The following is a 13,429-nucleotide window of genomic DNA, read 5'->3' as shown; positions in this document are numbered from 1 at the left end:
GAGGCCCTTAATATTCCAAAAGACCACTTTATATGCCTTATGCCATTAGATGTGTATGAAGGCTCCACAGTTTTCAACCTGCTTATTCTGTGTTCAATGTTCAAAATACATGGAGCTTTCAGATTGATTTCTATACTCTGCATGGGTACAAACTCTTTTTAAGTATAATGTTCTCTTGATGGTACATTGGCAGCTGCAAGATAGTCAGGGCGAATGATTGAATGTGATAGTAAGTGATAGAAAGTGTGGGAAAATAAGAGAAATTACCTTATGCAAAAGATAGTCAAATTGTTTGATGGGCATATATTAACAAGGTAAGTGTCACTAAGTAGCTCGACCCATGGCATGCATGCCATATACATTGTGATGAATCCCAGGGTATTGTCACTGCTCCCCTGGGGGAGTCCCTTCCAAAGAGGCCAGGGAGGTGAGGCTGCTACCCGACAGTCCCCCTGGGGGTGGTACCCAGCGGGTGTATCTAATCAGGGGAGAAACTCTCTATGGGACCAGTGACCTTGGGGAAACACGGTATTCACCCTCTTCTCCCCACCCCCCATTATTGTCCCCACTGTCCTTTCACCCCACTCAGTCCCCCCTGGTACACTCACCTCTATGTGTTTCAGTAGAGTAGAGGACTTCAATAATCATACTGGGACGAGGAAGAGTGAGGCTTACCCAGGTAGAATACAAATCCTCACTGACGCAAAGATCATCAGACAAGGAGGCAAAAGTCCACAGCTGAACCATCATATGTGGTACAGCTTACTAGAGCCAGCTTCACTAATAAAAAGCAAGAAAGGTCTGCATACAGTGACAAGCCAGCCCTGGAGGAGCGAGGAACCAGACGCCAGTTCTGTGGTCAAGGAACCAAATGAAAGAAGCTGAAACGCTGTCGAGGAGGGATGATTCTCTATTGGAGGTCCATGCAACAGGGATTTGGCCAGTGGCACAGAAAAAGGAAACCCAACCGGTAAAAGCGAAGCGAGACGGCAAACGCATGCAGGCAAGGATGTGAGGGAGCGCTGACCGCTGAAGAGCCGCCCAAGACAGAAAGCCCAGCGTGGCAGGAACCCAGAAGCCCTGCTCTGCTCCCAGGACAGCCCGGAGACCACACCAACACTTCCCGAAGGTAGGGAAACGGTTAGGCTGGCTACTGGGGCATGAAGGGAGCTAACTGGATTAAAAAGGCACAGTAATACATCCCAAGAAGTGAAAAAGGGATAACAGAAGAGTTATACAGTTTGATAAAAACTTAGTGAATAATCGTATGTGGAACAGTACCTGGCAGGAGAGTACACCAGGTCTGTTCAATTGGACATTAGGTGAAACAGAGGTCCCACAGAAACAGGATACCAGGGTTTGGGACCCATATGAAGAACCCACACAAGCACGAAGAAGTACATAATCAATGGGCTGGGGCCCAAACTATGTTAGAGAGACCCTGAGAGAATATAGAGGGAGCTGGAACCCATAGAAAGGAGAAACAAGCGACAGAACAAATCAGGGATATCCCAAACAGAGCCCAGAAGGATCTTGGGCCAAAGTAAACGAGGAGAAGAGGTGCAAGAAAGCAGAATAATGGGTTTGGGACCCTTTGCCAAAGAAAGAGACTTTTTGGAACTCTAAAATACACAATCATGTCTGGTAGGATAGTGAACCAGACTTGGTGCTACATTGGTAACACAGAGACATTTTGAACATTGTGTTTTGTGAACAGAAAGTCCACAGTCAGATCTGGCAAGATTGTGAACCAGACCTGATACTACGTTTCTGAGCTGAGGAAAGGACAGGGGATGAGACTCCCCCTGATATTTGGGAAATGTGTTTTGTATACGTTTCAGGGAACATTTCGGACTGAACCTTTAAGTTAAAGATTTATTCACAAGACTTTCATATCAAGAATTGAACCTTTGAGTCTATATCCAGAGTGAGAGAGACCGCCTTCTGGATTAAGAAGACACCAAGTTTTCCTTAGTTAGTCTAGACTGTACGGGAGGGAAATAGGTTTGGACACAGGATGGTGGACATTTTACTTTACTGGACATCCTGACAGAGTCCTTATTATTTTTGTTGAGGTAGGGCAACCCCTCATAGAAATAGGGCAAGATGGGTTTCTCCTTTTATTTTACTTTACAAATAAAAGTCTTTGCCAACAAACATCTGCACCCTTACAATATGGAAATCAGTCTGTTAACTAATATGTTGAAATTACCTGTGACTTATCCCGAGATGTCGTCATTTCTCCCCGAGGGGGTACCCCTTCCTACGAGGCCAGGATGGGGAGGCTGCTGCCCGATAGTCCCCATGGAGGTGGTACTCAGCAGCAGGATCACATGGGAAGAGACCTCCCCTTTGTGGGCAAGGGAGAACTTCTTGGGAGAACACGATATACCCACTTTCCACCCATGCCCTATACACCCCTCCAGTCCTTTGACCCAACCTCCAACACAAATTAGTGAGAGTAGGCCCATGTACTTCTGTAACATAGGTGAGATTGACATAACCGAAATTACTGTGACAAAGAAGATCCTTGAGAGCCCTGAGGGTTTGCCTGATCCAAGTACTGGGATGAGGTGGCCCGTAGGAGGAATAAGGACTAACATGACCACTACAATTACAGGTGTTCACGTTGCGCCAGGGTCGAGCCTGCACAATAAAAGGAAAACAGAAGGACTATTTGTCTTCAGCCTGCCATAAACCCAGGACTTTTGAATCACGTCCAGAGAAGAACCAGGCCGAGCAGCGGATGCAGGCAAGCAGCCGTGGAAGTCCAGAGGAGGTTGAGCAAAAAGCAACCTGATAAACCGTGCGGTGGCGCAGCCGTGACTAGGTTGACCGGATGGTCTGGTGACCGCATTGATACTGTAACGCAGGGAACCAGAGTGCAGACCCAAGCAGCTGACAGGCCGAGGGTGAAGGAATGCTGTTGCTGTCATCAAGATGCCCGATCCCAGGAAGAACCACAGTGGTACCCGATCCCAGTGGCAGGTACAGGGGAGTTAGGCAGGCCCAGTAGGGACGCAAAGCAGGCAAGGAGAGGGCCTTGCGCATCAGAGAAACGCTTCCTTGGCCCAGAAGCCTAACAAAAACCACTGACCACCAGGGTCTGCGGCCCAAACTAAGAAGCAAGGTATCTTCCTCGTAGCTGTACTTGGCAAGAGAGTAAGCCAAGTGAGCTGAGCTGAAGAGTGAGAGAAACCGGGGTCGGGACCCACATCAAGAACAAGGCATCTTCTTTGCAGCTGTACTTGGCAAGAAAGTAAGCCAAGTGGGCCGAACCAAAGAGTGAGAGAAATTGGGGTCTGGGACCCGAACCAGGAAGTCAGGTATCTTACTTATGGTTATATTTGGCAGGACAGTGAACCAAGTGGGCCAAACTGAAGAGAGAGAGAGCAGCCAGGGTCTGGGACCCAAAATCAGAAAATAGCACAAGTCATCTTCCTCATCGTAGTATTTGGTAAAGAGAAATACAAAGTGAGTCAAATTAAAGAAGAGTAGAACCCAAGGTCGTGGGCCCTTCTAACCTTTGAGAACTGTTTATTTTAAGCTACATGATACTTAGACCAGGGGAAGGGAGTTATTCTCCCTGGTGGTACTTAACTGTGAAACCAAAGTGAGAGAGAGACCAGGGGAAGGGAGTAATTCCCCCTGGTGATGTGGAATTGTGCAACCAAGCGAAAAGACACTAGGAGAAGGGAACCATTCTCCTGATGATAACCAAGACCAGGGGAAGGGAGTCATTCCCCCTGGTTGTGTTGAACTGTTAAAGCAAGGTACTAGGAGAAGGGAGTCATCCACCTAGTAACCAAAGTTGTCAATACTTTCTGGTACAAACTGTTAGAAGATAGGCAGCGTGTCTTTGCCTTTGAGGTTTTGACCTGGGGAAGGGAGCCAAACCCTGAAGAATAATCCAATACTTGGAAACAAACCTCTACCCCAAGCCCAGAAGAAGGGAGTTGTTCTTCTGGACCAAGAAGGTCTACCATATATTTAGTTTAGTATTAAGTATAAGGGACAGAAGGAGAGTTTTGACACAGGACGGTGGACTATTGATTTACACCGACATTCTGACAGAACCATTAGTCTTTTAGTTATGGCAGGGAATCACCTCTTAGAGTTAGGGACAGTTAGGGTTTCTCTTTATTTTCTTAAGTAATACAAGTCTATAGAAACCACTATGTCACGTGTGTGTCAGTATCTTCTTTCTGCACTGTTTCATACTGTAATATTGTTTTTAGGATTGGAGGTAATGGTCTTTAATGTTGAAATTTGTTCAGGTATGGCTGTTATATAGCAGGTGTGAGATTGGACATGGTCATTGTAAGAATTGTTTTCAAGATGGGGCTGCCATGTTATGGTCAATTTGATTTTCAAATATTTGATACATTTTAAGTCTTCTGGTTCCTTATGGATAAAAAAATACTTATATGATACAGAATTTGGTGGCCATTCAAAAGTATATTTTTTTGCGCTTCGTGCTGTGATGGGCATTTTGATAGTTACTGAATTTCAATAAATGCCTCTGGGTTTTTCTTGGGGTTTTGGTCGTAATTTGTGTCTGAGGGCAGTTTGACAATTGTTTGAGGAGGAAGGCAAATATGGTGCACCTTGTTTGATCTTCAACTCCCTTCATGAGTCCTTAGTCTGGAATTACTTCTCCTATTTCCATTCTTGACATTGTTTTTTTTTTTTTTACTGCATATGATTTATTTTCTCGCATCAATTACTCTGTTGTTCTGCATTTCTGCTAGCCTTTAATGGTCTGCAATTTGTAACTTCAAGAACCATTTAATCAAGGACTCGATCATTACTCATTGTGCTGGGTGATATTCGGTCACTTGAAGTTTCAGATATGGACAAAATGTCATTCTTTTTGGCGACTGATATTGGTAGATGCATTTCCCGGAGATCTCTTTTCAGTCAACTCAGATAAGGTGACTCAGCTCTTGTTTATGTTATTGGCTCTTAATTGTTATTGGGCCTCATTAGGACCCAGGCGGTAAGGGGTTTACGGCGGCGTAAACAGCGCCGACCCTTACCGCCTGATTCCGAGGTCCCTTAGCGCCATGGAGGAAAATCCATGGCGCTAAGGGACCTTGCTGTTAATTACGCCACCGTAATTTACGGTGGCGTAATTAACGCCTTCCCCATTCCCATTATGCCCTATGGGGCAAAAATGGGAATGGGGAAGGGTAAATGGGTTAATGGGGACTTACCGCCCCACTCACCTCGGAATGGGGCGGTAAGTCCGCCAACCACCATGGCGTAAACATAGTTTACGCCATGGTGGTAAAGGTACGACCCAGGCGGTAACTTACCGCCTGGGTCGTAATGAGGCCCATTGACTCTTGATTCTTCGAGTAATACTGAGTGGGTGGACCCCAAGTTTACCAACCTTTTCTCATATTTATCGTTACTGTTTGTTGATGTCTAATTTGGCAGATTCTTGTTTTCTTTGTGGAGTTTCCTGCCTGTGGAATTATCAGTGTTTATATCTTGAGGTTAAATGTTCTGATGTCACCAATTATCTTGTATTCATAGGGAATAATTATTCAACAGTTGGATACTCTGAAACACTAATGTCATGCTTTTTTATTGTTTTTGATCATGCAGAATTCCTCTCAATATTTATAGTGTGGGAATCTTATGTGGGAGCAGCATATCCAAGATGAAGCAGTTTGTTTCCATGCTACAGCTAATGCAGGGTACAAGTACTCCTGCACAACAGGGTCCTCAGTCCATTGTCCTGTAATGTAGCGGCTAGTTCCTTTCACTTGTATTATGTTCAGTCGCGTGAGACACTATACCAAACAAAACATACCCAAAGTTCCTGTCTTTACAAGCACGCAGCAGCAAACCTCAATGAGATATACTCTGCGAACCATTCCATTTCAGAAAGTGGTATTAAAACGGCCCACGGGACTATAAATAGACTGATGCAGGCTTGTTTTAAAGTCTTTGCAAGGCTGGCAATTAATGATGCCATAAGAAGACTACAGATGAATACAATCCAATAAAACAACCCCCAGTGATCTATTTCTGTAAGAAGGGATACCTCTGCATAACCACATTGGGTTGAAGTGAGTCTTTTGAATTCTACTGTGATTAATGCACAGCTCCTGAATGTGAACAGCCAAACAAATTCCGAGGGTTTCGGGGAATGCACATGTTCGGAGGAGAGCAAAAAGAATGGCCCCCTTTTGGGTCCCAATTTACATAAGCTAATACAAAAAAAGTGGAGTGAACAACACTCTTGTATTAGAGATTAGTGACTGATAATAGAGCTCCTGAAGAATGTTCACCATCATTAGGACATTAGAACAGAAACATGTTGAGCAGAGCAGGAGACATTTGATTTGTCTTTGAGTCTATTATCCATTATAGGAGATTTGATCTGCAACTACTAACAGACTAATATACCAGTATAATTCAGGAAACTATATAGTCACGACAGCACTTTATAGTTCTTAGTGTGTTATTGGAATTATGTTGTTTGTATATGTTAACTTTTTGTATATGTGATGAATTTATGTAATTTTTGTGATTATTGCATACATTGATGAGATTTGTTTTTAATCATATTAGGGTATTCATATTTATACGCGTCCTCCTCACAAATTTACACTTTACCACTTGGTATATTCCGTCTGAAGCTGCAATTTGACCACATTACGCCTGACCTTCTTTTTCCCCCTAAGATTTTACAAACATATAATATGGCGTTCCTTACTACTGTGTTAATGTTTAATCTTTAGCAGATTTCCCAACCAAATAAAAACCTTTCTTGTTACATACTTTGTAACATTTTACTATGCATTTTCTTACTAAGGGTTTCCTCCTGTATGGGAATGTTGTTTATTCCCTGAAACAGGAAGTGGTATCATAGGAGACACAAAGCATTCACTCTGCAGCAACTATGCAAAGCAAACGTTTGTATTTGTTTTAACTTTCCATCAGTACAGTTACAAATCTAGCAATCCTGTCCCTCCCCTCACCCCCTTCCCACCTACTGAATTAGAACTTCAGTGGAGTAGGGATCTCAGTTCCTCCCTGCAGTGTAGGAGGCCGGCCCCATGCAAGATTGAAGACTGTTCTAAATTCCATATGAGTGGCAGGAGAACGCTTGTTCCCTTTTTAGTTTGGGCTATTAGGTGGTGCTTGTGCCACCTATAAACCAAAACTATTGCATTAGGGTACAAATAGGGAGAAATAGCATATGAGGAGGGTCACATGGGTTGTAGTTGTTGTTTGGTTATTTGCCCACCCATTGACTGCACATGGCCATTCGCACCCAGTTCCTACCCCTCCCCCTGCACTCCCTCCCCTGGTCAAAACACCTCCTTCTGGGGACTCTTTGAGCTTGCTTTAATCAAGCCCTTCCATCAAACATTTCTGTCAAGTGCCTGCTAGTGTTCTTTCAAAGCATTCTGCTGAGAATTAATGACTTAATTGGAGTTGTAAACCCTCTACTGGTGTAATACAAAAGCCAACCAGGTCGGCCTTCAGCCACTCCATTTTAAGCCCTATGCCTGTCCTTCACTTAAGTCCTGCTAAAAACAAATATTGGCAAAGTCAACTGTTTTGGCTTCTGTATAAGTATTAGGTATCTGCCAGGCACTGCTATTAGATGCCCAGGCACTAGTACCATTTTGCACCTGCTACCATCAATGGCCAGTTAATATCATTCCGGCTGTGCCTGACAAGTGCCTTTCCCAAGCCTACACAAAAGCCCAAACTGTTGGCATTGCCAATGATTGTTTAACAATATTTGTGGCAGTTCTTGGTTCCAGTTCTGCTGTTGGCATTACTTAGTGTGATGCGTTTTGGGCCAGGTGAGATGGGGTTCCGGTCGATATTGCCTTGAAAGTGATGTAGGCTCTTATGAATAGAACGTTTTCCTCTTTCCCCACCGCTTCATTTTAATTTCGCTTTATATGTTCTCTGTTACTTTTTCTAATTCCTTTGTTGAACATGATTTATTTGTCCCTAAAAATAAGAAAAAAATAAAGGATGTTGAGGGCAATTTTTTCGCTGTTTCATATCAGCTGGGATTAATAAAAACCTTCATTACGATCTTTCTTGGATGATATAAAGTCTGTGCCCAGAAGTGAAGTGCTCCGCATATCACTGACAAAGGCAGAATAATAGCGTAAGATTGTTTACTTTAAGTCTATTACTAAGTTTACTCAAAATGTTTAATTTTTATTTTACAGAAGCCAGCAAACATCCTGGTCATGGGAGAAGGTCCGGAAAGGGGACGAGTCAAAATAGGTAAACCTGGAATGTATTTTAGGTAGCAGCATTGATTTCGGTATACTGCATTATTTTTCCTCTTTAAATGCGCACAACAGCGTGTCTGTTTCTCAATGTAGCATCGACCTACTGCGATTTTATTGCAATGTTTCATTGTGAACAAACACAAGTTCCCTGCAAACGCAGTTTGATTTCGGATGTTTTCACTATCAGAAGCAATGCATCTTGGGAATTCTAACAGCAGTGCGTTTGAACGGTGCTCCCCCTCCACAAGCCTGTGCTAGTGAAATATGCTGTTATCGGTTATTTTAAGTCTAGACTTGACTCTGCCTAGCTCCAGTCTCCACGGGGGTCCGGCTTCCTACGTCCAACCAAACTGTCATTAGGAAAGAACTTGGTATATACCGGGGGCTCAACGAAACCTACATTTTGGGGAAAGGAGGTGCTAACTGGTGATGGGAGGGGCCACTTCAGAAACTGAGTGCAGCAAACTTGGAGTCCCCACCCCCTCAGTACTACCCAAGGATTGTCTGGCGTGGGACCCAAGTGCAGTATGCCAGAGAGAATGACCAAGTCACTGGATTTAAAGATAAGAGACACATTTAGTTGCTTTGATAATTTTTAGTATATGTAAATGCCAGGTTTCCGAAACACGTTACCCTTTAAGCAAAAGCAACCACCAGAGGACCAGGTGGTAGTGCAGTATGCCACAAATGCAACTTCCACATGTGATACAAACCATACATTTCTATTCATTATACCATTATATGTCAGTATAAAAACATTTTCACACTGGCTGTGTCCATACATTTCCATTCTGGCTGCAACAAAATATGCCATTATTACCATATGTGAACATACTCATGTTTGCTTTGTGCACAATGCCAGCAATGATACTATAAGAAAACTAGTCTATGCAGGCTCTTCCACTACATGGCAGTAGCCCCTGTAAGGACACACTTCTGTGGCTTTGCCATTATAAATGCCACATCACAATAAGAAAACATGTCCAAAGTGGCTGCACAGTGTGGGCCAGTCTAGACACGTAATAACACTTAGCTTGCTTACTGTACAAGAGATGCCCAGTAGAAATTGAAGTCACAGAAAGAAATGGCTAGACTGGCTGTACCATAATGCCAGTCTAGACACGTAATAACACATATGCCTACTTGCCCAATAAAAAAAAGTAATGCCACAGTAATATAATTAGTAGACTGGCTCCACCAAAATTCCATTCTAGTCACATAACACATATCATGCTCACTTTATCATTGATGCCCAATAAAATGGCATGTTTAGCTAAATCCACCATCCCTCTCCCATCCACCCCTACTCTCTAGCCACCAAAATCGTCTCCTCTTCCCAGCATTACATAAAAGCACACAAACACACACACAATTACACAACATTAACTAATTTCAACATACCATTCACTCGCGCCCCCATTCACTGTACACTCGCACATGCGCGCCCTGCCGCCTTACACATACACTCATTCACACACACACACACACACACACACACACACACACACACACACACACACACACACACACACACACACACACACACACACACACACACACACACACACACACACACACACACACACACACACACACACACACACACACACACACACTCACTCATTCACCCACATTCCATAATACATAGACACACTCCTTGCACACATGCATACATACACAATGAGCTGACATGCAATACCCTTTAACACCGCTAGTTTCAGAAAATGCCTTACTTGCCCCTCTGCCCAAGAAAAAGCAAGTGTGTACAACAGCCTCCTCCCCCCAGATATGAAAGAACACATAACTTTGTTAAATGTTGGCTTGCATCCGTGGGAATGGGGCTAATGTGTGCATTTGATGTTTCTAAGGCAGTGAGGTGATGGAAGCCTTTTTTTAAACTAGTAGCTTTAAGGTTTTGCTGCGATTGTGTAAATATATTTTTCTGCACGAACACAGTAAAACTTCAACACCGCCATTTTCAGGAAAGGCTTCCCTCCCCCTCTGCCTAATAAAAAGCAAGTGTGGAAGCCCTGCCCCTCACTTCACATTTCTGGGGGCTGGGGAGGGGGGCTGAAGCCTGGTTACCCCAATGTCGCTGTGCAGCTGGTAAATTCTATCGATAGGCCACGATCATCCATGGTTTGTCAATTTGACCAGAAGGGAGAAAGGGTGCATGTCAGGCTTAGTAATTTCGGTATGGAAGCATTGTTGTTTGCATGCATGGCTCAATGGATCACTGAAGGTGGCAGACCTGAAAGGGAAGCAACTGGTCCTCCGACAATGTGGTGTGTTTCAACTCCTGTGAATGCTGATTTGCTCCTTAAATCAAACTGCTTCTTGGGCATACCGAGACAGGATAATTCCAGAAAAAAGATGATGCCATTCACAGGCTCTTTTAAAAACCTGTATTTTTCCATCCGGTTCATAGAAAATCCTCCCTCAGCAACAGCCTCCCTACCTCTCTGCGTCATTAGCCGGACCTCCTCAAGTTCCAGAAACTCCTCAAGATATTCCTCTTCTCCTCTTTCTCTCCCCCTCTCCCCTGCTAACCCCCCTCTTTCCGCCTGTTTTCCTCTTCCCCCTTCTCATCCACCCTTCTCAGTTAGCTGACTGTTCGCCTAGTGCGCTTCCAGAAACTCACAGGTCCCAGGCTCCCCCGCCAGTCCTGCACTTGCCTCCAGACCTCTGCACTATGCATGGCGCTACTGCAATGTCCCCCATGATGGGGGAAACCAACATGCACTTAACCCTGGCCCCTGCTGGTCTGGGTGCACTTGTCCCCCTCCCTCGCACCTCCCTGTTCTACGCACTTACTCAACCTTGAATGTTCTTGGCCCATCAAGTCTGTCTATGCAATCCTCCATCTTGCCTTCCCCTGTACCATTGTAGTTCATGTAGTTCCTATAGTCATGATCTGTATGTTCCCTAACCCCCCTGCTGTATTTTCTCCCCTCCCCCTTTGTCGGGCACTTCACTAGTAGATATGCCTCTGTGCCTAGCATGCCAGTTATTGCTGTTGGATCATTCGGAATCTTCAAGGCCTAAGAATGACGACCGTATTCCCTTGTTCCTTGCTCGCCTTGTGTTAGGAATCCAACGGCCTTGACCTCGTTGTGTAGCCGTGGAATTCCTCAAGACAATGTACCACTTGGGCGTAGATAAAAACCACACACACCAAGTAGGAGATTGACCAGAAGAAGGAGATCAGCGGGACATCTGGGTATGTTTGGCAAACCACCAATACGTCAAATGCTGGGTGTTCTGGCTTAAGCGATGGATCAAAACTATTCCGAGCGTTGTTTGGCCTACAGAGAGATTTTACAAAGGTCACTACATAGGTTGAACATTGACATAAGTAGTAAGTATATACAACACAAGAACTGACCTTTAGTAACACAAGATGGTAAGGTACAAGAATATAGGTAGACGGAACGAGACAGGCCTTCCCCTGAAACAGTAATGAAAAGTCATGAGAAATCAGAAAATGTAGAAGGCATCCAGAATATAGATCAGAGAGGAATCAAGGCTTACCACCATGTAGAGTTGAACTGTTCTTCTCCAGCATGGGGTCTGGCATGGATTCACATGCTCATGAATATTCCCCGTCGTCAGGCTGGGAATCCTCGGTAAAGAAAAAACCAGTATCAGTTTCGTTTCTGATCTGTCTTTCGTAGTAATAACCAATCACTGGTCTCTGCGTCATACTGACCACAGCCAATGACTGCCCTCTACCTAAGCACCGCCTCTGGCAGCCATCTTCAGATTTTTACCGCACGTTCATGTGTTGGGATCCTCGTGCTATTGCTCTCGAGCGTTAGTGCTATTTTTTCACGTTTTTTCTCAAAAACCTCGTTTTTTCGGTCAAAAGAGCCTCAAGCTCCACCGATTCTCCATCCGATCAACGGGGACCCGTGTCGGATTCGTCTGCGCCCCTCAAGGGTGAAGATTTCGTCGAGCTACGCTTTTGGAGGACTCCAGAAGTTTCTCAGGCCCGGTCATGGCCCAGGAGAAGGGGAGCTCGACGCCCGGAAAGCTGTTCAGGGTCTGCCCTGGAGGCCAGCTGCAGAACGTCTTCAAGGAGGACGAACACTCTTTTTGTCTTTACTGCCTACATGAGGACAAGACGCACGTGGAGAAGGACTGTGCGTGTTGCGGCAGCATGTCGGAGCGGACCATGAAGGACCGCCATCAACGTCTCGCCAACTAGCTGGAAGGGAAGAGCCCGTCCGGCAAGAAGAAGAGGAAGAAAGCCGAGCGGTCTTCTAAGACCTTTGAGGACGCCCCGGCGACGGGGGTCCAACATAAGGCCAAGCACCGCGAGTCCGCTGGCACCGGGAGCGCCGAACGGTCGGGCTCTACGGGCGCCAGGCAGGGCGCACCCTCCCCGGCACCATCAACCACGAGCCAACGCTCTGGGTCGGGTAAGAGGAAGGCCGAGCACCCGGCGAAGCTCCTGGAGAGGCCCCGGTCGAGCTGGAAGGCGGAGGGGGAGCGAGGCAGTGTCCCCCCCCTCAAGGATAAGGCGGTGAGCGCACCTAGGGTGGTGAAGGCCTTAATCCATCCGGCCAAGCCCTCTTATCGAAACTGTCGCGGCGGCCCTGGCTCAGCCTGTGGAGGCTACACCAGTGGTGGCGACCTCGGGGCTCAGAGTCTCCCTGCCACCTCGGAGGGTGTCCTCTTTTGTGCCCATCGATAGGACCCCCGTGAAATCCCCCGTGGGGAAGAAAAAGGGGGGGCAGGGCGTCGTCGTAGATTCGGCCTCAACCTCGGAGGAGGAGCTGGTCGAAGTCTTAAGCCACGGCCTCGGCGTGGAAGAAGACCGGCCCGTCGGGATGGATCCCGACGCAGGTGACGACGACATCGTCGAGGGTACCGACGGGGCCCCTGATCGCCCGTCGGATTCCCCTCTGCCAGCGCCGCGAGACAACTCGGCGGCCATTTTGTTGGCTATACAGTCCTTATGCTCACAGATAAGGACGAGACTACCATTGCCGACGGAACCTCTCCCGTCGGGGGACCCAGAACCGGGACCTTCTGGTGTTCCCCCTACCAAGAAAAGAAGGATCCACCCTCCGCCTCCTTTTCAGCCGTCGCGCCCCTTCCAGCCCTCCTCCCCGTCCACCCGAGGGGATGATACGGGGACTGACACG

The 13,429-nt window shown here is 46.0% G+C and overlaps 1 protein-coding gene across 6 annotated transcripts in view; it reads left to right on the top strand.

The window, feature by feature from the left end:
- CDK19 (cyclin dependent kinase 19) overlaps positions 1-13,429 on the top strand; it is a 1,825,462-nt gene that overhangs the window by 1,035,725 nt on the left and 776,308 nt on the right. For all 6 annotated transcript variants that reach the window (XM_069607768.1, XM_069607765.1, XM_069607766.1 and 3 more), the window contains one exon: positions 8,214-8,271. In XM_069607768.1, coding sequence (XP_069463869.1) covers positions 8,214-8,271 — 58 coding nt within the window. The remainder of the gene's footprint in view (positions 1-8,213; positions 8,272-13,429) is intronic.

Source organism: Ambystoma mexicanum, chromosome 4q (assembly GCF_040938575.1).
Source record: "Ambystoma mexicanum isolate Mex_15411 chromosome 4q, UKY_AmexF1_1, whole genome shotgun sequence".
NCBI lineage: Eukaryota > Metazoa > Chordata > Amphibia > Caudata > Ambystomatidae > Ambystoma > Ambystoma mexicanum.
This window is presented reverse-complemented; position numbering and strand designations above follow the sequence as displayed.